General features: G+C 42.7%; 1 protein-coding gene across 2 annotated transcripts in view; it reads right to left on the bottom strand.

Annotated features, from left to right (window-relative positions):
• Positions 1-218: 218 nt before the first annotated feature.
• The window catches only part of BPGM (bisphosphoglycerate mutase), a 27,560-nt gene continuing 4,740 nt past the window's right edge, over positions 219-23,038 (bottom strand). Inside the window, exons 1-3 of one of the 2 annotated variants that reach the window (XM_029923130.1) lie at positions 14,256-14,522; positions 12,741-13,402; positions 219-2,304 (exon numbers count right to left, since the gene is read on the bottom strand). In XM_029923130.1, coding sequence (XP_029778990.1) covers positions 2,123-2,304; positions 12,741-13,341 — 783 coding nt within the window. In that variant the 5' untranslated portion in view covers positions 13,342-13,402; positions 14,256-14,522 and the 3' untranslated portion in view covers positions 219-2,122. Of the gene's footprint in view, positions 2,305-12,740; positions 13,403-14,255; positions 14,523-23,038 lie in introns of those variants that run through there. The other variant, XM_029923125.1, reaches the window with a different exon arrangement.

The raw sequence follows: 23,038 nt of genomic DNA on the forward strand, positions 1-23,038 counted from the left end.
AAATTCTGGATACTTTATAAGCCATGTGAGGAAAACAGCTACATTGGGCGGTCTAAGGACAAAGTATTGGAATTTTTAAAAATAATTTCACACGTCTTTAAAAAAATGGGGCGCCTGGCTGGCTCAGTCAGTATGGCATGCGATGCTCGATCTCGGGGTTGTGTGTTTGAGCGCCACGTTGGGTGCAGGGATTGAAAATAAAATCTTTACAAAGAAAATAATTTTACATGAGGTTTTCATAAATGTCTCATTTATTTTAGCCAAGATCTCAAAAACAATAAACCAAATTACATCAGAAAGTATCAGCAAAAACTACCCCTATCTTGGGAAATCTGCCAGATTCCAAAGTGACTGGTAGTGAGTGCAGCTCTGTGTGCAGAACCACATCATTCTGCCAGGGGCCTCCCTGGAGGTGAGCGAGGACAAGGGGGGACGAGGGAAGAATCCAACTCTAGGATCTTCAGTTGCATTGAGATACGGTCACCACTTGGGCTAGAAAATTCAGAGGTCAGTTCCAGAGATGGAGCAGTTAAAAGAATGGTCTGAGGTACAGCCTGGCCAGAGGTTTGGAATTCTAGAAAGATCTGATCTCTGAATTCCAAGGAGTATTTTTTGGTTAAGCAACTGGACTAAAATGAAGGGCTACAGCAGACACTACTGGTTTGTCAGAAATGTGCAGCACCCACATTCTGTGTACTTGTATGTCCCGGATGTGGCCAGCTGGGAGCACACCAGTGTCATCTCTTTTTCCTGGCCATCTGTATCCTAAAACGTCCTGAAGTAAGGACCAAATGGAGACCAGGCTGTGGCAAGGGTTTTAGAATTAGTTTTCTTCGATTGCCATTTACTATAAAATGGATACAAATAGACTCATCTACCAATGGAACATCATGAAAAACTGATAAATAGCTACAGATTGTTTTCTAGGACTTTGTCACTTAAATGTAGGTCACCTGCCTTAAAATAAGGCAATAGTTTAAAAAACCATGACGTACATACCCATGACATCTAAAAATATGATCTGGAAAACAGTATCGTTGAGACTGGCCAGCAACCCCTTTGGTCCGCGGCCTACCCTAGCTGCTCCACATCACATACTATTACCTTTTGTCCTCTGCTGATGAACAATCATGTGTGTGACAAGCCCCAGTGTACCGTATTTTTCCTGCTCACGGGGATAAAACTACATGCACTATATTTTACCTTCCCCCTGACTCTGATGTTCAATTTATAGGGGATTAGGAGTGTCCATGCATTGAAACAGGTGCATCACTTTGAGAGTTACAGGAAGATTTGAGCCAAAGACTAGTTCAGAGGCCTTTACCTAATGTTTATCAATCATACGGAGATGCTTTGGGGATATTTATTTTGGGTCACAGACCTTTACTTTTAAACAATTTTAAGTACCCAGAGATTAAAGGTCAACAAAACAAAAGGAGAGCGTAAACAGCTCTGGCTGTCTACATGCTGCTAATCCTAGCAGCCAAAGGGGAACCCTACCAAATGTCAGAGAAAGGCTCTCTGGACTAGAGACAAGGCCAAGTGCCTTATTGTTTGCTGTTGGCTTTCTTGGAGGAATCCATCTATGACTTCTCCCATTTAATAGGCCTCTGGTTTTAACTAGCAAAGCATCCCTTTTCCTAGAGGATAAGACTAGTAATAAATAAGTAGAGCATATTATCTAATAAACCTTACTATCATCCCAGAAAAGTCTTAGGAAATATAAAAGTGAACTACCTAGTGGAATAAGTAGTGTCTGTCAATAGTGACTCAATAATGATTTATTAAATGATGAACCCCTTAAACATCACCTCTACTCGTTACTCTCCCATCTTAGAAGCTCAGGACCTTGATTAAGCCCCACTGGTTACTGCTTAGCCCCATGAATGATCAATTCAAACAGGTCTAGCAGGAGAGTTCATTCATAAGACTTTGACAAAGTACTCAGGCATCCCAAATCTTTTATCTGGGCAATAAAATTTACCGAGTTACCTATATAAACTATATCCCATTGCCTAGTTCTGGAAAAATCAGGGGAAAAAAAGAGAGAGAGAGCAGCACCCATAAAATACTGCATGCCACTTCCTTTGTAGCTATTTCTAGCCAGTAAATGAGAAAGCTTTCATTTTTCAACTCGTTTTTTCACTTTTCCTTGATCCTCTACTTTCTTAATGGCAGCTTGGATAGCCTCTTGGTCACCCAGGAACTGGTGAGGCCCAACAGCATGCAGGTTCTCATCCAGTTCCAAGAGAATGGGGACTCCAGTGGGAAGAGTAATGTTGATAATGTCTTCGTCGGAGATACCTGTGGATTGGGAGAGGAAGAGACAAAGCATTAAAGACAACACAGGAGGTTGTTTCACTGCACATTTACTGAGTCCCATATTGGTTGCATTGTCTGGAACCACACCAGATACTGTGAGGGATTCTAGCTATAGTTCCCGGAAGTAAAAAAAAAAAAAAAAAAAAAAAAAAAACAACTTCCCAGAAATTAAAAAAAAAAAAAGGTTAGACAGAGATTCACATCATATTAAATTTTAGTATAGGAGATACCCTTCAGGGCAACCTGTTGTTCCTTCACGTTTCCGATCTAAATCTTGTACATGACCCTTCATAGTAGCATAATAGCCAAGAAGTGAAAACATTCAAAATGTCCATCAATTGATGAATGGATAAATTAACTGCAGTAACTGCAATATAGCCATACAATGGAATATTATTTGGCAATTAAAAAAATTAAGTGCCGACATGATGGCCCTTGAAAACATTATGCTAATGAAGAAGCCAATCATAAAGGACTGCATGTTGTAGGATTCCATTTATACAGGAAAATCTAGTGTGAGAAAAATAGATTAGTGATTGCCTAGGGCTAGAGGGCATGGGGAATTTGGGAAGTGACAGTTAAGGATAGGGTTACTTTGGGGAATAAAAATGTTCCAAAATTGACTATGGTGATAGATGTGCAATTCTGTACAGATACTAAAAGCCACTGAACTGTACATTATGTAAATTATTTCTTAAGAAAGCTGTTAAAAAATACTAAACAGACCCAAAGAAGTTAAATTAAACTTCTCAAATCACAATGCTGATAAGGCAATCACATTGGACCTGGTTTTCTTATTCCCAAATCCCAGGACTTCAACTCTGGTCATCTGACTTGTCCACGGCTACTTCTAATGCAGTAGAAACAGAGAGGAGAATGTTTGCATCCATGCTCTGTCTTTCTGAAGGATTGGGTACTAACTAAACAGTAGCACCCAGTGTTCCTCTGTCCTCAGGACTGGTAAAGAGCATGAACAGATTCATCTGAGCCGTTGAAACAGCTAACACCTTGGGATCATGATGGGCCAGGTTGTAGTCTGGGACCTTAGAAATGAGTTCTAGGTCTTTGGCAAGGGGCTGGAGAGCACATGGGATGATCCCGTTTGACCATGGCCCCGGATCTAACCAGATCTTGACAGTTCCTCTCTTCAATAGCACCACCCTCAAGCTCATGTCTATGGCTCAGATAACAACCTACTTTTGTGTGAAACCAAAGAGCCAACTAATCAAAGGCCATGAGAACTATAATATTTCACATACAAAGGACAGAGACCTCAACAAAAATAGAGACACTTCCAATAAATGCCAAGTTGACATTCCACTTTAATGACTACTCAAATCATTCACACAGCAGACTAATTACTTACAAGTATTTTAAATGCTTAGACTGGTTAATAATCAGTCAATGAGACTTAAGAGACCAAAATTTTAAAATAGCAAATTAGGAAAAACCACAGTGAAGCTATTACTCATTACTCGATTTTGGCATAAGACATTCTTCGTTCTAAGAAAGTCAAGCCAGCAGAACTCCTAAGGCTAGAATAATGCATCTGCACTGAATTAAGCCAACTGAATCAGTACTGTATTATGCAATACCTTATTATAAATTCATTAACTGGAACATCATATGAAAGTTAAAATGAGTGGACAAACAGCATATCCCCTGTCTGATAACTGGCTTAGATTTTTTATATAGCATCTAAGAATGTTTGAAGGGAAACGTCCGAGTTCTCACCCTGCAACGGCCCTTCTCTGTCACCCCCCCAGAGCCACCCCTTCTTGAGCCCCCAACCGTTGTCTTTAATTCTTGAATCTTTACATAGGAGCATCTAGGAGTCAATCCAAATGACTGTCTATTTCAAGTAAGAAATCATACAAATTTATGGTAAGCCAAAGGGGCAACTCAATGTCCGTATGGAGAGAAATTCAAACAACTTCATTTTCTACCTGTGGGATTAGCTCTAAAAAGTCAAATCCTCACCTATGAGCTCTCTCTCCTAAGTCATTATAGCAGGAAAAGGAACCACTGCCAGTTACTGAGATCACTGTACATTATTTTTTTTAATGTTTGTTTATTTTTGAGAGAGAGAGACAGAATGTGAGTGGGGGAGGGGCAGAGAGAGGGGGAGACACAGAATCAGAAGCAGGCTCCAGGCACCGAGCTGTCAGCATAGAGCCCGATGCAGGGTTCAAACCCAGAAACTGTGAGATCATGACCTGAGCAACAGCTGGATGCTTAACTGACTGAGCCACCCAGGTGCCCTGAGATTACTGGACATTAGTAAGTATATTAATACTTACATTAATAACTATATACACTAGTTAAGTATATTAAGATACACTTAAAGCATTCATACTTGGCCTTCTATTAAAGGTGGCTGTGCAAATGCTTGCTTCTCCAACCAGGATTATAAACACCTTGAGAAGAGGGACCTTGTCTCATCCATCCCTGTGTCACATATGCTCTTAGACCAGTGCCTTATCCATTGCGAGAACTCAGTAATGTTTGTTCAACTGTAAAGAACACTATTATGCATTGGCTGTCAGGATTCAGAAACTGTTTAGCTATATGATCCACTATTACAACTGTATATATTCTATGAATCTACTTCTTCCATAGAAATATAAGCAATAAGGAATAAAACATTAACTACAAACTCTAATACATAAAGTCCATATATGAAAGCACTCTGAAGACTTTGCCAGAGGTCCAAGATCGACCGAATTTCAGAAAGAGATCAAAATGGGGACATAAACTCCTCAAAAGCAAGGGTTTTGCATGTCCAATTCTAGGGGCTGTATCCTGTACCAAAAACAGTACCTAATTTGACAGGCCCTCAGCAAATAGCTGAAACAAATAAACCTGAACTCTCTGGGCTTTCCCATTAAATCTAGTCTTTTACTCTTCAAAACTTGATAAAAGACTGTTTCCTTTATAAGCTTACCAAGAAAAAAAAAATGGGTAGAAGGTGTTAACCTTGAATAAAAGGTGTCTAGTTGCTAATAAACAATTCAAATTAGACTTGTCTATATATTTTCTTTGATTTCCTCCAAAGGGTTTACACAAAATCTTTGAATCTCGGGCAACAGGAGAAAAGATGTCCAGGGAGACAGATCTGTTGCAGGATGAGAGCAAACCCCAACTCTCCAGTGCATATTTTTGGAAACTAGGAAAAGAGGGGAACCACTTTGATCAATTCATTTGGCCAGGAAGTGCCACCCATACCCCAGTCAAGCAGGTCACAATTCAAACCCCGCTGATGGGTGATCCGTGGTAAGGGGTCTGTATTCTATTGCAAAAATGAGAGCTGAAACAAGACGTTCTCAGTTTCATACATGCTCTACCTATCTTTAACCAGAATCCTTTAAAGTGTGGCAGCTACTTTGTACAACTTAAAGATATGCTGGGAACAAGCATAAAGGGGTTATTTGAATATTGTAAGAGGATGAAAGGACATTGGTCTCTACTCTGGAATAAGGCAGAGAGAAGAATCCATTCCACATTGAATTTTATAGTTAAAAGAGCCTGCAACTTTAAAAGGTAAAGGTTTTCCTACCTCAGTTAGACTTTGAATAAGAGAAAGCCTGACCATACCACCAAACAAGCATTTGGAGACAGGTCTGAATTTGCAGCTTCTCAAAATATCACGCCAAAATGCCAAAGGTGAAGCACTCAGCAGCCCCGCCGCCACAGCTGGCCCCGGCTGACCGGCCCGCCCTGGCTCTCTAATTTCGTCTCAAGGCTTCCTTGCCTTGCTCTGTGTGTGGCTGCACCCACTTCTCCCGGGATCACGCCTGTCGTTCAGGAGTCTCCTGCAGGCCACTCTGATTCCACGCTTGAAACTGCCTAGTCCTGTGCTTGAACCCAGACTAAACAATCCACTTCCGCTGGCGAGACGCAGACTACATCCAACGCTTCAGTTCAGTCCCTGGCTTTTCCTTCAGTGTGGGCCAGCAGGAAACAAACAGGAAGTGACTATGCCAACCACAGAGAAAGAAACACACGCCTGTCTGGAGCGCTACCGAACAGGATGGTTGTAGATACGAGGCCTGCCTTTGGAGTTCTCGCAGTGGTGCCCTGTGAGAAGTGTGTCTGAACCAGTCGGCGGGGGGCCCTGGTTTTGCCTGGACTTATTAGCACAGATAGGTAATCCTTCATGCTGCTAGAAAAGATGGGGCAGTCCCTTAGGTAGGAATGTTCTTACTATATAATATCTCCTAGGTCTGTCGGAAGTCCTTCTGAAAGTATACTCTCCAGTTAAAGTAATGCAATCTCCCAATTATCTACCATTTAAAAGCAGAGACATTTAATAAGTAATTGCCATGGTAGAGGCTGACCAGGCAGGAAGCGCATCCTAGGCACTGACATGGGTTTCTGTGTTTGTAATCCTTGTATGAGAGTGTTGCCTAGCTCTAAATCAGTGCCGTTTGCCTCACCGCACTGTTCATGGTCCTGCATTGACCTACTCCTTGCCTCAGTGGTTGTGAGAAGGCAAAAAAGGACAGATAGGAGACGCAATGTAGACTAGAGAATTCAGTGGCAAGTGAGAAGAAGTAGTTCTGGGGCAGAAAAACCTTTCCTAGAGAAGCTCACGACCTTGAAGTACAAAGCTTCCTGGTCCAACAGCTCATAGATAACTTATGAAGTTGTGACCAGTGAGTCCCTATGCTGTCCTCAGTTTGGGTACTGAGTAAAGTCAGCACCACTTACTGCCAAAGTCTTGAGAGCATACCAGTGCCCTCCAGGTTAGTTTTCAAAGGCAAAATTAGGTGTACGTAGCAACCTTCATTTAATTCTACTAGTTGACAATCAAACTAATCGAGTCTATTATCCTGTGCAACAAAAGTCATGGTCCCCATTAGGGCAATGGTCATTTCACTGCATAGAAGCAAGCCTTTTTATGCTGAGGTATAATTTACATGCAGTAAAATTCACTGGTTTTAGTCTACAGAATAGTTTTACGAACCCCCCAACATTTCCTTATACTCCTCTGGATCCTACCCTTTCCTCCACTGGTCTGTTTTCTAACCCAACAGTATTGCCTTTTCCTGAAAGGCATATAAATGAAGTCATACAATGCATAGTTTGCTTGTTTTTTGCTAAAACAAACAAACAGAAACTTATTTTCTCACAGGTCTGGAGGTATGAAGGTCTGAGGCCACTCTCCTTGGGTTGTAGATGACTGTCATCTCCCTGTACCTTCACACGGTTTTCTCTGTGTGTGTCTGTGTCCTCATCTCTTAGGAGGACACCTATCCCATTGGATTAGGACCACCCTAATGGCCCCATTTTATTTTAATTACTTCTTTAAAGACTCTTTGTCCAAATACAGTTGCATTCTGAACTACTGAAGGCCACGACTTCAACAGGAATGTATGATCCACAGCTTTTTGAATCCAGTTTCTTTCACTTAGCATACATAATGTAGTAGTTGAGACTTAGCCACAGTACTGAGTATATCAGTAGTTTGTTCCTTTTCATTATAGCAGTTTCTTTAAGCAAAACAGCTTAGCAATCAATGATCGATTGGTCAAATGGAACAAAAAGTATGACCCAGATTCACTGAACAGCAGCGTGAAACACAGGATGAACCTCAGCTTACCAGTGACCTCACAGCCTCGCTCTAGTTCCTGTATCAAACAGGATATGTATGTAAAATGCCTAGAGCTGCACTTAGCAAGCACTCAGAAAGAAAAGGTCACCTTGTACAGCTGTGCGAGGGAACACCATTCACAAACCACAATGTTAGGGTAACAGCAATAATAATGAGACTCAGTTAGTTGCATCCGATTAACTTTTATTTTATTTTCTATTTTTTTAATGTTTTTTTAAAATTAATTTTTGAGAGACAGAGAGAGACAGCGCGAGCAGAGGAGGGTCAGAGAGAGAGAGAGAGAGACACAGAATCTGAAGACAGGCTCCAGGCTCTGAGCTGTCAGCACAGACGCGGGACTTGAACCCACGAACTGTGAGATCATGACCTGAGCTGAAGTCAGACGCTCAAACAACTGAACCACCCAAGCGCCCCTCCGATTAACTTTTAATGGTTAACCTGCCAAGGATACTCTTGACTCAGCTTCTTAAAATATAGTATTCCGAACAAAAAATAGATCAAGGGAAGGGCTACTTTTCAGAAAAAATTTAAAACAAAAAAGCCCAGGTGGTAATCATGTGTGGAGACTCAGTGAACTGGGTCTGGGTGGAGTTCACGACTCCAGCTAATTATCATGATCATGGCTAAGTCAGCTGAGGTCTGTCTGGGTTTCATTTTCGCTCAACAGCCCCTATCTTCTTTTTCACAAATGGAAGAAATGTTAGTCAGGACTTGACTGTCTATAGTATAAAGTCATAGCACCAAATAGCTGAGAAACAAAAAAAACTCTTAACCAGCACTTTTCATTGCTAAGGTATATACAAGGTAGAGAAGATGTGTAACACTAGTATATTTTTAAGTAGAAAGATCATAAGGCACTTGGAGATTTCAGGGTAGATTAATATTCTAATTAGTTATTTAACTGGGTCATCATCCTTCCTACCCCAAGGTTACAGTCTTTAAACAACAGAGTGTTTCTGTGATACACAGTTATTGAGTCTATCAGCCACCACCCTCCTCCCCATCAGAAGGTAACATGTTTTAAGACTGTCAGGCAGTTTAAGGAGAATACAGGGAAAAATTGCCCAGTTCCCTACAAGACCCTGTTAATAGGAGAGAATTTTATATAAACATATCTAGAAAGCATGACTAGGAATCAGATGAATCTACAATCACCAACATTTTACTTTTGCAATCAATGCAAAGAATTTAGCAACTTTTGTGTTTACAGGAAATACGGAAAATGGTCACGCCCATTTCAGGGATTCATTCTTTTTTTTTTTTTTAACATTTATTTATTATTAGGAGACAGAGAGAGACAGCATGAGCAGGGGAGGGTCAGAGAGAGAGAGACACACACACAGAATCCGAAGCAGGCTCCAGGCTCTGAGCTGTCAGCACAGAGCATGAGGCAGGGCTCGAACCCACGAACCATGAGATCATGACCTGAGCAGAAGCCGATGCTCAACTGACTGAGCCACCCAGGCGCCCCTCAGGGATTCATTCTTCATACTAGTAAAGGCTAACATCTTTATGGTAAGGTGACCACATAATTTATCATTCAAGCAGGGCACTTTTGAAAGCGAAAGGAGATGCTATGGATAATTGCTCTGGAACAACAGGTATCAGCCAGAAAATGGGGGGGATAACAGCCATGTAACTGTACAGTAAGAATTAACTGGCGATTAAAATGGTAAATTTTAGGATATTTTTCAACACAATGAACATATACACACACAAACAAATTGGCCAGTAGTCCTTCCTGTAAGATAAATATCTATATTTCCTCCTAAGATTCATTTAATTTCCGGAGTCTTAAAGAGTTAGCATCTAGGGGCTTGTCAGTGGCTCAGCTGGTTAAGCGTCTGACTTAAGCTCAGGTCATGATCTTGTGGTCCGTGAGTTCGAGCCCCGCACCAGGCTCTGTACTGACAGCTCAGAGCCTGGGACCTGCTTTGGATTCTGTGTCTCTCTCGCTCTGCCCCTCCCCCACTACATCGTCTCTCAAAAATGAATCAGTGTTAAAAAAAAAATTTTTTTTTAAGTTAGCATCCAAATTCAAAGGAATGTTTTCTTTTAGGTTAGGAATTTATCAGGTACCACATAAAGCCCTATAACTGGAGCTCCTGAAAGTCAGATGTGTGAGATAAGAACGAAATGTTAGTATTCCTAATCTTGTAAACACACACAGCCAGAAACAATTTCTAAAAAGCTTAAACCTCATTAACAGAAATTATGTGCAAGAAATAACATACACTGTTTCTTCTGATCTTGGGAAAGTCATTTGTGCTTAATTCTTAGAGCTGTGACATCGAATACATGGATCTTATTTTTCAACATACAGTGTAAGAGAAATCTATTAGTGCAGACTGGCATTTAGGGAATCCCTAAAATAAGACATAACTAATTTATGAAGTGATTTTAAAATCTAAAATAATTTCTTCCATGTTAGGCATGGAGGTCATTATAGGGAGTCCCAGCGGCACCAAAGAGCTCCATAAACTTAACAACGGCACCACCAGGGGGTACTACAGGCCAAAAGGAACAATGTCTACCGGCGATGTCTACCAAGCTTACACGCCACCTTCTGTCTTCTATGGACAGATCCCAATCTTCACATCCACTCCATTTGTTTCCCCATCCTAGGGCGTGTGCCTAATGGCATATTCTGGATTTTTCAGCCATTTTCCGCCCCTGAATGTCTGCCATCCACCCAGGTCACCGACCCTCCCGTTTCCATTCTCTCATCTCCACCTTCCGTGTCCTCTGCTGCAGACACTGGCCAACTCCACACCTTTACTATTTCACATACTTCCTCCTCATATCTCAAACCGTTTGCCTGGTCTAGAATGAACACTGCTATTTTAAATCAGTTATCTTCCAAATAACAACATTTTCTATGAGGCCTGTAGATAGGGATAGCAAGAAATCATTTTTAAAGGAAGGGTTTCCTAGCTAAGACAGGGGAGAAAAGAGATTTCTTTCTGAAGGAGATGATGGTATTTTCTTTAGGGAAGAGAGCGTGGCCACAGAGAGATCAAAGTCTCGTCTCTGGAAAAAGGGAATTGGAGTGGTGGAACAGAATACATCTTTTGGCAGAAACTTCGAAATTCTGAATTTCAGTTTGCTGTTGACCTAAGAGAAGGCTCAACTCTTCTTCAAACAATAAAGTATTGTAGTCCAATAATGATGAAGTTATTTATCATTAAACCAAATACCTGACTATTCTGAAAGAGGAAGAATAGAACCCTTTATGTAGTTGAGTAAATAAGATATATACACAAACAGATTGAGTGCCATGTCTAGCCAATAACATTTTTAATAGCCAATAAAGTCTGTAGAATTTAGATCTCTGCACAACTAATGGATGCAGGCATACGAGTAATGATTTGGCTCTTGGCCATGTTATAAAAATTAGGGGTAAAAGCATATGCTAAAACGTTTATAATAAAATCTCATAAAGATCACTTCGTTTGGTTACCAATAACCTATTTTCACTTATTTCACATACAATGTCAACTTTTTCATGGCCACATAGAGAAAGGTAAAGCAGAATGGGCAAGGCATGTTAGCGAAATGCATTCTAATATCATAGGCTCCCTATTGCTGGTGCTGACAGGAAAACAGAGGACAGAGCAGATCACTCCAAAAGCACAAAAGCCTGGATTACTTAGTGACCGGAGAAAGGGGAAGGAAGAACCCCTTGTAAGTGTCACAGTGCAATCCCTGATCTCCCATATCGGTGAGCCTGAGTCCTCAGGGGCTCCTAGTTTACGTCACTTAAGAGGAAGGTAACAATACTGTACATTTCAGAATACATTTAGAACACAACGTGAAGTAGTTAAGATAAAATTGAGCCAACTGATTATCTCCAATCAGCCATCCTTTCATTTTCCTTCCCCCTAACTTTCTCCCAATCAATGACTAAGTCTGGTCTGGAAAGAAAGGGCTGGAACAAAGAAATTGTTTAAGAAACTCAGATCTGAAATGCAGAAATCATTGTTTAACGTTGGAAGAGCATGGGCAACACTTAAGTCTAGATAATCTTATCTATTTATTTATCTGAAAAGTCTCTAAATAAATTGACTTTGCATAGCATCTCTATAGAAATGTATTCTCTCTAGCCTGCTTTTACCTTCCTACAACAGAAACCTTATTATGCTTTAGATCAACAGTTCTCAAAGTGGAGAACCTCAAACATCACCTGAAAACACCTTAGAAATGCAAATTCTCTGACCACACCCCAGGCCTACAAATTCAGAAACTTCAAGGATGGGGCCAGCAGCAACCTGGAATAGACCAAGGTTTCCCTCTGGGGAATTCTAATGCTTGCTAAAGTTTTAGAATCACTGCCTTATATAGTATGATTGTGAAAAGCATAGGGCTTTTGATTTATAGAAAATGATTTTTTTAATAAGATTTTTCCTTTTTTTTTTTTTCTTTTTAACATTTATTTATCCTTGAGACAGAGAGAGACAGAACATGAGCAGGGGAGGGGCAGAGAGAGAGAGAGAGAGAGAGAGAGAGAGAGAGAGAGACGGACACACAGAATTGGAAGCAGGCTCCAAAATCTGAGCACAGAGCCTGACATGGGGCTCAAAACCCACAAACTGTGAGATCATGACCTGAGCCGAAGTCGGACACTCAACTGACTGAGCCACCCAGGTGCCCCGCAAAATGATTCTTAAAAGACTGAAATGACAAAAAGGGAATGGGGTGAGAAAGCCCATTATGTAAACTGTGCTCGGAAACCCTGTCCTTTCTATATTAAGGCCTAAGCATAACAGTTAGCAACCTCTAATAAGTAGCAGCATAAAGAGGGTACCTTCCAGATGTTTCAGGAGAGCCCTGCTGCTATTTCCATGAGCAGATATCAGAACGGTTTTGCCGCCTAAGACTTCGGGAGCAATCCTTTCGTTCCAAAAGGGAAGGAGTCTCTCCAGCACATCTTTTAAGCTTTCAGATCGTGGCAGCTCGTCGACAGGCACGTCACACACTTTATACCTCCGGTCGTTGTAGATTTCGTGGTAGTAAGGGTGAGATTCCTCGATGGGGGGCGGGGTCACGCTGTAGCCTCTCCTCCAGAGCCTCACTTGTTCTTCACCGTGATTCAAGGCCATCTGCTCCCTGTTGAGACCGATCAAAGCTCCGTAGTGACGTTCGTTGAGGCGCCACGAGCTTTCTACGGGCACCCATTCCTGCCCCAGCTCTTCCAGGATCAGCCAGGCTGTGTGGATGGACCGATTGAGGATGGATGTGAAGACAAGATCAAACTCAAGGTTCAGCGCCTTGAGTTGCCTGCCACAGTTCCGAGCTTCCTCCATGCCTTCACTGTTAAGCTTCTGGTCCACCCAGCTGCAAAACCGATTCTCTTTATTCCAAGCGCCCTCTCCGTGTCTTAACATAATCAGTTTGTACTTGGACATGCTGGTGGCTGGGCTTCCCGAGCACTTGCAAATGGGCCAGTGTTCAATGACAGCAACACATCTAGAAAGAGAAGGAACCAAAAGGATGTTATGGTCTTCATTCAACTGACTACCTGGGAACAGAAGCGCAACTTTACAACATATCCGCCATGGCGCATGTGGGCGTATTCTACAAATAATTAATTACAGGGAACCTAATCGATTTGAAGTTTCTGACAGCTGGACAGGATCTTAATTGTATGATGTGAAATAACAGAACTTGCCATTCTAATGGCATGCTGCATGTCCACCAGACAAAAAAGGCAGTCTATGCTTACAGAAGAGAGGATTTAAGAGAATGAGTTATAGATGTCTAAAAGGATGACTAGTCGCTTGCAACTCCCAGCTCCTCGCAGCTGACTCCAGGTTGAAGGCATCCTTTTCACTCTGTTTTTCCTCTGGTGGAAAAAGAAATAAATATTTACCAGTCTCCTCTTATTATAGAAGTTAAACATGTTAATTCAATGAACTACCGTATTTGCTTGGTATGTAAATCACCAAACAGTGGCGACCAGCTCTTCGATGCCACAGGCGACGCTGCATATGAGAAAATCTAAGGTTCAACATTCAAACGTTAAAAATATTTAAAACATTAAGGCTGAATACAAGATTCACCTAAATAATCCCTCACCTGCCTCAAAACAAAGCTGTGAGCAGGCATAAATCCTGATGCAAAACAAGCTATCAAATGCGGGCAGCCATAGAAGAGATGCTGCCTGTAGAAGCAGATAAGCAGGAACAGGGCTGTAGAAAGGGGAGGAAGCGCACTGATAAGGAGGTCCTGCCTCCTCCTGCCCCGCTCTCAGGCTGTCCTACACAAACCAGCCGCCTCTCAGTGGGAGAAGAATCTGGTAAAGTGGGACAGACAACCTTACAGTGTTTCCGAACTCCTGAAGTTAGGCTGCTGGCCCGAAGGTCTGCTGGACCCACTCTGTCCCCTGACAGTCTGCTGTTCCGGCTGCGTCAGCTTGCCCTCACTCTCCGTGCAGTGGGCATCCGTCTGCTGCCAAGTGCTGCTCGCCTTGCTCGCCCAGGCTCTCACTTCCACCCTAGGGTCTTCCACGCTGGGGAGCGGAAGTGATAGGAACAGTGGGGCCTGGTCTTCTGCTGTTCTTGGCAGCTTCCATTAAATGGAGATTTTCTGTCCCACTTAATCTGTGATTCACCCACAGTTACATAACAGTCAGTGACAAAGTTAACTGGAATCTAGGTATCTAGTTTCTTCCTTTCTTTAGTAATTTCCAGAAATTCTGAAGCGGGGGGGAAAAGCCTTTAAAACAAGGTTCTGGTCTTCTTGCAGGAGAAGGCAAACTGACAAAGCCCCGAGGGAGGAAGCAGATTGAGGTAATCGGCAAGTAGCTGAAAGACCAGGGTAGCTAGGTTTATGACTTCCCTTTCTTGTTAAGCATCAGGTTTGAAGCTATAGCGCACATGAAGCAGGAAGCATCTGGAAGAGACTGAGCTGAGGCGAAGGTACATCACCGAGCTGAGAATTTCTGGAGGAAGAGGGACGCCTCTACCCTCGGCCCAGAGGGACATTGGGTTGGCCGAAGAGCAGAGAATGGGATGACAGACATCTGGGCGATGCTTTGCTGTGTGATTACTGGTGCCCAGAAGCAGAATAATCACGAAGCTAATGAGCTCAAGTTTCAGGATCCTTCACTTGAACAAACCCCATCTAAGGCACTAAGAGAGACCAAATAATGAATGCGTGTGCGTGTGTGTATGTGTGTGTGTTTAATTTGCAAGAGAAAGACATTCTTATATTGTTTCTTCAAAGAGCCCCAATTCACCAAGTACTAGAAGCTTCTGTCAAATCAAAAACTAGACCTACCCTCTTGTAATATTATTTTGTTTTTTGATGCTGGTAGAGAAGGGGGATGGAGAAAAGAGAAGCTATCAAGTGTTCCTCACCCATTACTTTGTCTTGTCAAGCAAGAAGCCTCCTTATGCTCATAAAGCTACTTTCCCTTCAAATGAAAAAATGGTATGATGGGGGTGCCTGGGGGGCTCAGTCAGTTGAGCATCTGACTCCTGATTTCAGCTCAGGTCGTGATCCCAGGGTCATGGGATTGAGCCCTGCATCAAGACCCACATCAGGCTCTGTGCTGAGTGTGGAGCCTGCTTAAGATTTGCTCTCTCGCTCTTTCTGCCCCTCTCCTCTGCTTATGTTCTCTCTCTCTCTCCCTCTGCCCCTCTTCCCTGCTCATGCTGTCTCTAAAACGTATATTTTAAAAAGGGGTATGATGGACAAATTCTGTAGGCAGAAGCACTTCTCCACTGCCTTGGTTATGAACTATACCAAGAGAACAAAAAATGTTTATAGCAATAACATCATGAACATTCAGGCACTTACTAGCAAGCTTGCAGTATTTTAATCTGCTGTATTTGCTTACTCTGTTTAAGAACTAAAACAATTTCTCTGCCCCCCCCAATATTTATACTAGAGCAGAGAAACAGTATCACAGCCACAAAGACTACAGCCCCCGCACCCCTGGTGTACAGGGTGACATAGGACAAAGTAGCAGATTAGTGCATCTTGGGTAAATAAAGTCACTTCCTTCTTTCCTCCTTGCTGCTATCATCGGACTTCCCTGAATACTTACAGGGGAGCTGTTGAGGCTTAAAATTTAAGATTTTAATCATTCATGGAAGCTGGTATATCAAGCGTTTACCAACAACACACAAACACACACACTGGGCCACCGGCATGATGGGAACCGTGGAAAACTATAGAGAGTATGTGTGCTTCTCTGATGGATGTGACTCTTGTGCAAATGGACAGAGCTTTTATATAACCTGGTAAGGGTCCCACTCTTACACCCTTTCTGGAGAACACGCAGAAGGAGGGACTCCTCAGAGCAAACACTGGAGAGAATGCAGGACTTCGAGTCAGACCACAGAGAACCTATGGGCTCAGTTTTGTCTTTAGGGTAAATAAATGTCTTCTTTAGAAAACATAAAAATGGTCGTTTCAGGGGACGCCTGGGTGGCTCAGTTGGATAAGTGTCTGACTTCCGCTCAGGTCATGATCTCACGGTTCATAAGTTCAGGCCCCATGTTGGGCTCTGTGCTGACAGCTCAGAGCCTGGAGCCTGCTTCAGTTTCTGTGTCTCCCTCTCTCTCTCTGCTCCTCCCCTAATAGCACTCTCTCTCTCAAAAATGAACATTAAAAAAATTTTTTTAATGGTCACTTCAGCTCCTAAAAGTTCATACAAAAATAAAAGGGTAGTTACTACTTAGTTCCTCCATGTCTCTGTGAGGCTGAGGGCTGGGGTTCCTGGATCTTCTAATTTTCAAAAACACCAGAAATGCACATTAAAAAAAAATTTAGTGAGAGAGAGGGAGTGGGGTGGGGAGAGGGGAGAGACAGAGAAGTAGAGAGGTAGAGAGAGAGAGAGAGAGAGAGAGAGAGGGAGAATCTTAAGCAGGCTCCATGCTTAGTACAGAGCCCAACATGGAGCTCAGTCCCACAATCCTGGGATCATGCCCTGAGCCAAAATCAAGAGTCAGATGCCCAACCAACTGAGCTACCAATGTGCCCTAGAAATGCACACTTTTATGTGGAATCTGGTATTAATACTGGTGACTAATTTAAATATATTTTAAAAACATGAACGAAACAAAATGTGTCTGGAGGCTAGACTGAGTCTGCTAACATATGTATTGTGACTTACAGGGAAATCTCCAGGCCACAGATGAATGAAGAGGCCACCACCACACCCCAGGAGAAGGTCAGTCCCTCAGCCCCCAGGCTCCAACCCCAGCCTTCCTCTACCTTGTCCAACACCCTCTAACCCCAACATGTGCTGTGCTCCTGGTCTCTGGCCCTCCTTCCCCAAAGCCCTGGCCAGCGCCCTGCAGAGCCTCAGCTCTGTAATCAAACTTCCACTCAACTTTGGACTCACCCCTGGAATGCTTCTGCCAGCTCTGAGCTTTAGCCACGCTGAAAATGAACTGAAAGCAAAACTACCTCTCCCAGGTGTCTGCTTCTCCCCTGAGTCAGGGGTGTTTGTGCCTAATGTTCTGGGGCATCGGCAGGTGACAGGCCGGGTCCTGCTCCCTTTCAGTCCAGACCAAATGCCTCCATCCTCATCATCTTTTGGGGAGGGGAGAAGCTTTGATTCTGAGGGTCTTGACATATTCAGACGTAGCTCTCTTGCCTTCATTTATCAACTGCAAACTTCCTGAAAAGTGAGCGCCCTATTTAAAATCCTCAATCACTTCCTGTTGGTCATAGGAAACAAAATCCTGAATGTGACTTGCAAGGCTTTGGTTTTCTTTTATTTCCTTGAGCATGCCATGTTCTTTCTTGCCTCAGGACCCCATACTCTACTCAGAGCCCCTGCCCTGCATCCCCTCCCCTCCACTGCCACTTTGATCCCACCCAGCTTGAGGTAATCTCTACTCCCCTTTAGATGACAATATACTGCAAGCCACATATATCATTTTAGAGTTTTTAAAGCCATATTAAAAAGAGAAAAGAAATAAATGAAATTAATTTTAATAATATATTTTATTTAGGGGCACCCGAGTGGCTCAGCAGGTTAAGTGTCTGACTCTTGGTTTCGGCTCAGGTCATGATCTCACAGTTTCATGGGTTCAAACCCTGCATCAGACTCTGTACTGGCAGTGCAGAGCCTTTTTAGGATTTTCTCTCCCCCTCTCTATGTGCCCCTCCCGCACTCATACTGTATCTGTCTCTCTCAAAACAAATAAACTTAAAAAAATAATGTATCTTATTTAACCTTATAGATTCAAAATAGTATTCTAACATACAATCTATATAAAATTATCAATGGGGTATTTTACATTCTTTTTTTCCATAGGTCTTTGGTTTTTTTTTTAATGTTTTTATTTATTTTTTAGAGAGAGAAAGAGAGAGAGAGAGAGAGCGCGCGTGAGCAGGGGAGGGTTAGAGAGAGAAGGAGTCACAGGATCTGAAGCAGGCTCCAGGCTCTGAGCTAGCTGTCAGCACAGAGCCCGAAGCGGGGCTCAAACCCACGAACCGTGAGATCATGCCCCGAGCTTAACCGACTGAGCCACCCAGGCACCCCTTTCCATAGGTCCTTGAAACCTGATGTGTATTTTATACTTAAAGTACTTCTCAATTTGGACCAGCTACATTTCAAAGGCTCAATAGCCACAAGTGACCAGTGGCTACCATATTGGTCAGAACAGCTAAGGGGCTTAGTTTAAAGGTTATTTCCTCCAGGCCAATCGTTCTCAAACTTGAATGTACATCAGACTCATGGTGAGAAGTGGTTAAAACAGAGGGCTGGGCCTCACCTCCAAGGCCTGACTGAGAACATCTGGGGTGGACCTGGGAATCTATTTCTAGCAAGCTCCCGCATGATGCTGACGTCCTGCCAGCTTGAGGACCCCGCTTTGGGAACCTCTGCTCTAAACAGACTCCTCTGCCCTTCCCTTTCACCCACTTGGAAGTGGTGAGTCCTGCTTCCTGACCTGAGCTGGACACCAGTCAGTGCTTTCGAAACTGGTCTGGACCACCCGGCAGAAGAACCAAGCAGCCTTCAGAGATCCTGGAAGGCAGGAAGTATATTTTACACTGGTGGGCTCAGAGATCACTCTCCAGAGGTCTGATCCCAGAGCATATGCAGAGCAGTTTATAGTCTGTTGGAGCACAGCAAGCGGAGTGGGAAGGAAAACCCGGAAGGGGAGTCTTCGGGCAGGGACTGGAATTCCCCAGTTGGTCCTGTTGGCCATCTTATAACAGATTTTTCCCTATCAGAAGCACCTTGCTCTACAACACTGGGTACAGCTGTGACGGGTCACTTGTGACAGATTACTTGTACACTAGGCACTTAGTAGGGAGGTGTGTTGACTGAAGTCAGTTCGACAAAAGTGATTACATTGTGCTAATGAGCCTAAGGCTTGACCGTTTTAGCAGTAACTGCAGAAGTAAAACACCCTCAGTTGGCAGGCCCGAGGGGTTAGGAAGCCTTAATTCAAGAATCACAGTGTATTTAATGGCAGAGCCAGAGCCAATAACAATCATCCATTACACTTCCGTATCCCTGACACTTTAATATATTCATGAATGGTCATAATCTCCAGAGAGAAGTGACTCCAACTGACCATATTACACTCTATGCTAAGTAACTAGAATTTAAATAAAAACTTGAAAAAAAAAAAACAACCTCAACCAACCAACCAACAGCTGAGTGACAATTTGGAACTAGAACGCACGCCTCCTGCCTCCAGTAGCTGCGCTCTTTCTCCTCACCACGAGAGACTTCAGGGTCTGGGTTTTTTGAGTAATCTAGGCACGCTTGGCTTCACTTCACAGGACCATCGCCAGTCACAACTTGTCCTTCCAGACCCAGGCAGTCATTTCATAAAATGCATACAAACAAGGTGAGTATAAAGGAGGGCTCAGCTTTTAACTGCTCTTGAGAAAAACCTCAAGGTACAAAGTCAGGTGGGCAATGTATAGAGAGGCCCCGTACTATGAATATATACTCCCCACTCTCAGATTAAAAACTTTTCTTTTCGATCGAGCTATGTTTTTTGGGGTTGTGTTTGGTAAAGCAAACCAGTCTAGAGTTGTTGTGAAGGTTCCTCATTTACCCCTCGGCAGGCAAGCGTTTTCAGCACCTGAATAAAGCACCAGTTTTAGTCAATCATTTACTTCATTCCAAAAAGGGCTACACAGGTCACTGAATTAGCATACCCCTGGGTTTCTTCCTTTTTAAAGTATGCTCATGCTCAAAGAAAAAATTTACTACACAAATAGATCTTTTATATGCTTCCGTGTCTCCTCTTCTCACCCCTTCCTCTTCACTGGCTTCCCCTCCTTCTGGCCAAAACTTATTTAGTCCTCGGACAGCTACCCTGTGCCTTGACTGAACTGGTCTCTCAAAGAAACAATGCTAATTAGTCATTTCTTACTAAGTGAAAACTATCTTCTCTCAGGACTTACAACACTTTGGTCCCTCTGAAACTGACTGCGTCAACGGAGGGGGCACAATTATTCTAAGATTTCGGGGCTGCCTTTCTCTCAGCTCTTCTATTCGTTACATCCTTGTCTTGAGTCTCTATATTTTCCTACCCACCGCTAATTGGACCATATGATGCAGACAGCGTGTGAGATCACAGCAGCTGATATTCATGGAGGGCTCACCATGTGATTTGGGACTATTTGAATCCTCAGCCACCATTCTATGGAGAAGATCCTAGGATAACTTCCACAGATGCAGAAACTTAGGAGGAAAGGTCAACTTGCCGAAGGTGACATATTGTAAGTGGCAGAGCTGGCAGTCAGTCTTGGGCAGGCTGTACCCCAAAGCCTATCTTTACACCTTGAAGCACTCTGCTACACTGCCACATTGACATGCAAGGCTCTCCTCAGTCCTTGGAAACCCAACTTTTCTCACTACTTTAATCACATTAAAATGGCTGATTTACAAATCGACAGCCCCAAATAGTCATCAGTCTACCCAGTCTGGTCAATTGATTCATTCTTTAAACATGTGCTGCAAACCCCACTTGAGCATGACATAAAGCTAGGGCTGTGAGGAGTATAGGATCCAACACAGATTATGTCTTCAAAGAACTGTGTGTGTGTGTGTCACTAAAGCAGAAAGTCATCCACACCATGAGAAAGCACGTCATTCCTAAGGGAGATAAAAAAGGAGAGATTATTTCTGAGTAAACCTCATGGACATGGCACTATTTAAGCTGGATTTGGAAAGATGTTCAAGACTCAGATTTATAGGACAAGGAAAAGGAATTCTACCCTAAGGGAATAATGAGAAGAAGGAAGGGGACAGGTGTATATGGAGAATGGTGAGCCATTCAAACTGCGTGGAGTATAGACAGGGTGACCACATTTCCTGCTTTGCCTAGAACAGTCTTGCTTTAGGCCTGTTCCCCAACATGATTATTATAGGCCCCCTTTCACAGTTAAGTGTCCCATTTGGAAAATTATATGATCCCTCTCCTAAGTATACGGTCTAACGAGGAAGTAGGAGGAGATTAGCCTAGAAAGATAAGATTGAAGAGTGGCCCCAGAAAGGTCTTGTGCCAAAGAAGACAGGTTCTTCTCTAAGTATTGGGACATCACTAAAAGTTTAATAACGTGTATTTTAGGAGGATCAGGCAGCACTTACAAACACAGAATGAGATGGGAAAAACCCCTGATATGACAACTTGCGAGGCTTTTGCGATGATTCAGGTACTACGTAATGGAGACCTGGACCAGAATAATGACTGTTGAGACGGAATGAAGGAGATGAATATGAAAGACAGTACAGCTTAGGTGAGGTGTCGGCAGTTTTTTCTGCAAAAGGCCACATAGTAAGTTTTTTAGGCTCCTTGGCCTCCTGTTGCTGTTACTCAATTCTGCCACTGTAGCTGATAGCAGCCATAGACAGTTCGTAATGAAGCTTCATTCCAATAAAACTTTAGGTATGGATGTTGAAATTAGAATTTTACATAATTTTCATTCATGTGAAATACTGTCATTCTTTGATTTATTTCAACCAGTAAGCAATGTAAAAACTATTCATTGCTTGTGGGCTGTACAAAAACAGGTTAGTAGACCTGGAGGCCTTAGTTTGGCCGATCCCTGGCCTAGCTGGATACCATATTCAGATCCACTAATCATATCAGCATTTTGAACCTTTAAGCACCCTGTCATGGGATAATCTCAGAATTATTAAATAACCTGATTTTATTCTTGGCCAGAATCGCAAGTACCTTGAGTAATGAAATCCCATTCATAACTGTTGTTATTCCTCACAGAAGACAATACTGAACACATTTAAATCTGAGTAAGACTGAGGAGCTTACTTTTGCTGAATTCATGTAATTCATAATGGGTCAGAGGTAAACTATAGAGAGAATGTCTTTATGGTATTAACCAAAAATTGGTCATTTTGACACTCCTCTTAGATTATCTTCTTCATAAATTGCCACAGTGCCTTGTACTTCAGGTGAACGTACACCGGATCGGGAATATGAGCTGAGCAACTGGCTCAACAGTAAATCTGCAGGTGATTCAAGGGAAACAGCTATACAGGTGACATCCTTTCAAAGACTTTTTGCTACATGTAGGTACAGAAATGCCATCTAAATTGCCTGTAGAGCAAAAAATATTCTTTCCAGATAGTTGCAAGTGACATATTAGATAAAGGGCTAGTATCCAAAATCTACAAGGAACTCACCAAACTCCACATCCAAAAAACAAATAACCCAGTGAAGAAATGGGCAGAAGACATAAACAGACACTTCTCCAAAGAGGACATCCAGATGGCCTACAGGCACAGGAAATGATGCTCAACATCACTCATCATCAGGGAAACACAAATCAAAACCACACTGAGATACCACCTCACGCCAGTCAGAGTGGCCAAAAGGAATAAATCAAGAGACTACAGATGCTGGCGAGGGTGTGGAGAGACGGGCACCCTCCTACACTGTTGGTGGGAATGTAAACTGGTGCAGCCACTCTGGAAAACAGTATGGAGGTTCCTCAAAAAACTTAGTAGAAGTCCCCTATGACCCAGCAATAGCACTGCTAGGGATTTACCCAAGGATTACAGAAGTGCTGATGCATAGGAGCACATGTACCCCAATGTTCATAGCAGCAATGTCAACAATAGCCAAAACATGGAAAAAGCCTAAATGTCCATCA

This window comes from Suricata suricatta, chromosome 2 (genome assembly GCF_006229205.1).
Source record: "Suricata suricatta isolate VVHF042 chromosome 2, meerkat_22Aug2017_6uvM2_HiC, whole genome shotgun sequence".
Taxonomy (NCBI): domain Eukaryota; kingdom Metazoa; phylum Chordata; class Mammalia; order Carnivora; family Herpestidae; genus Suricata; species Suricata suricatta.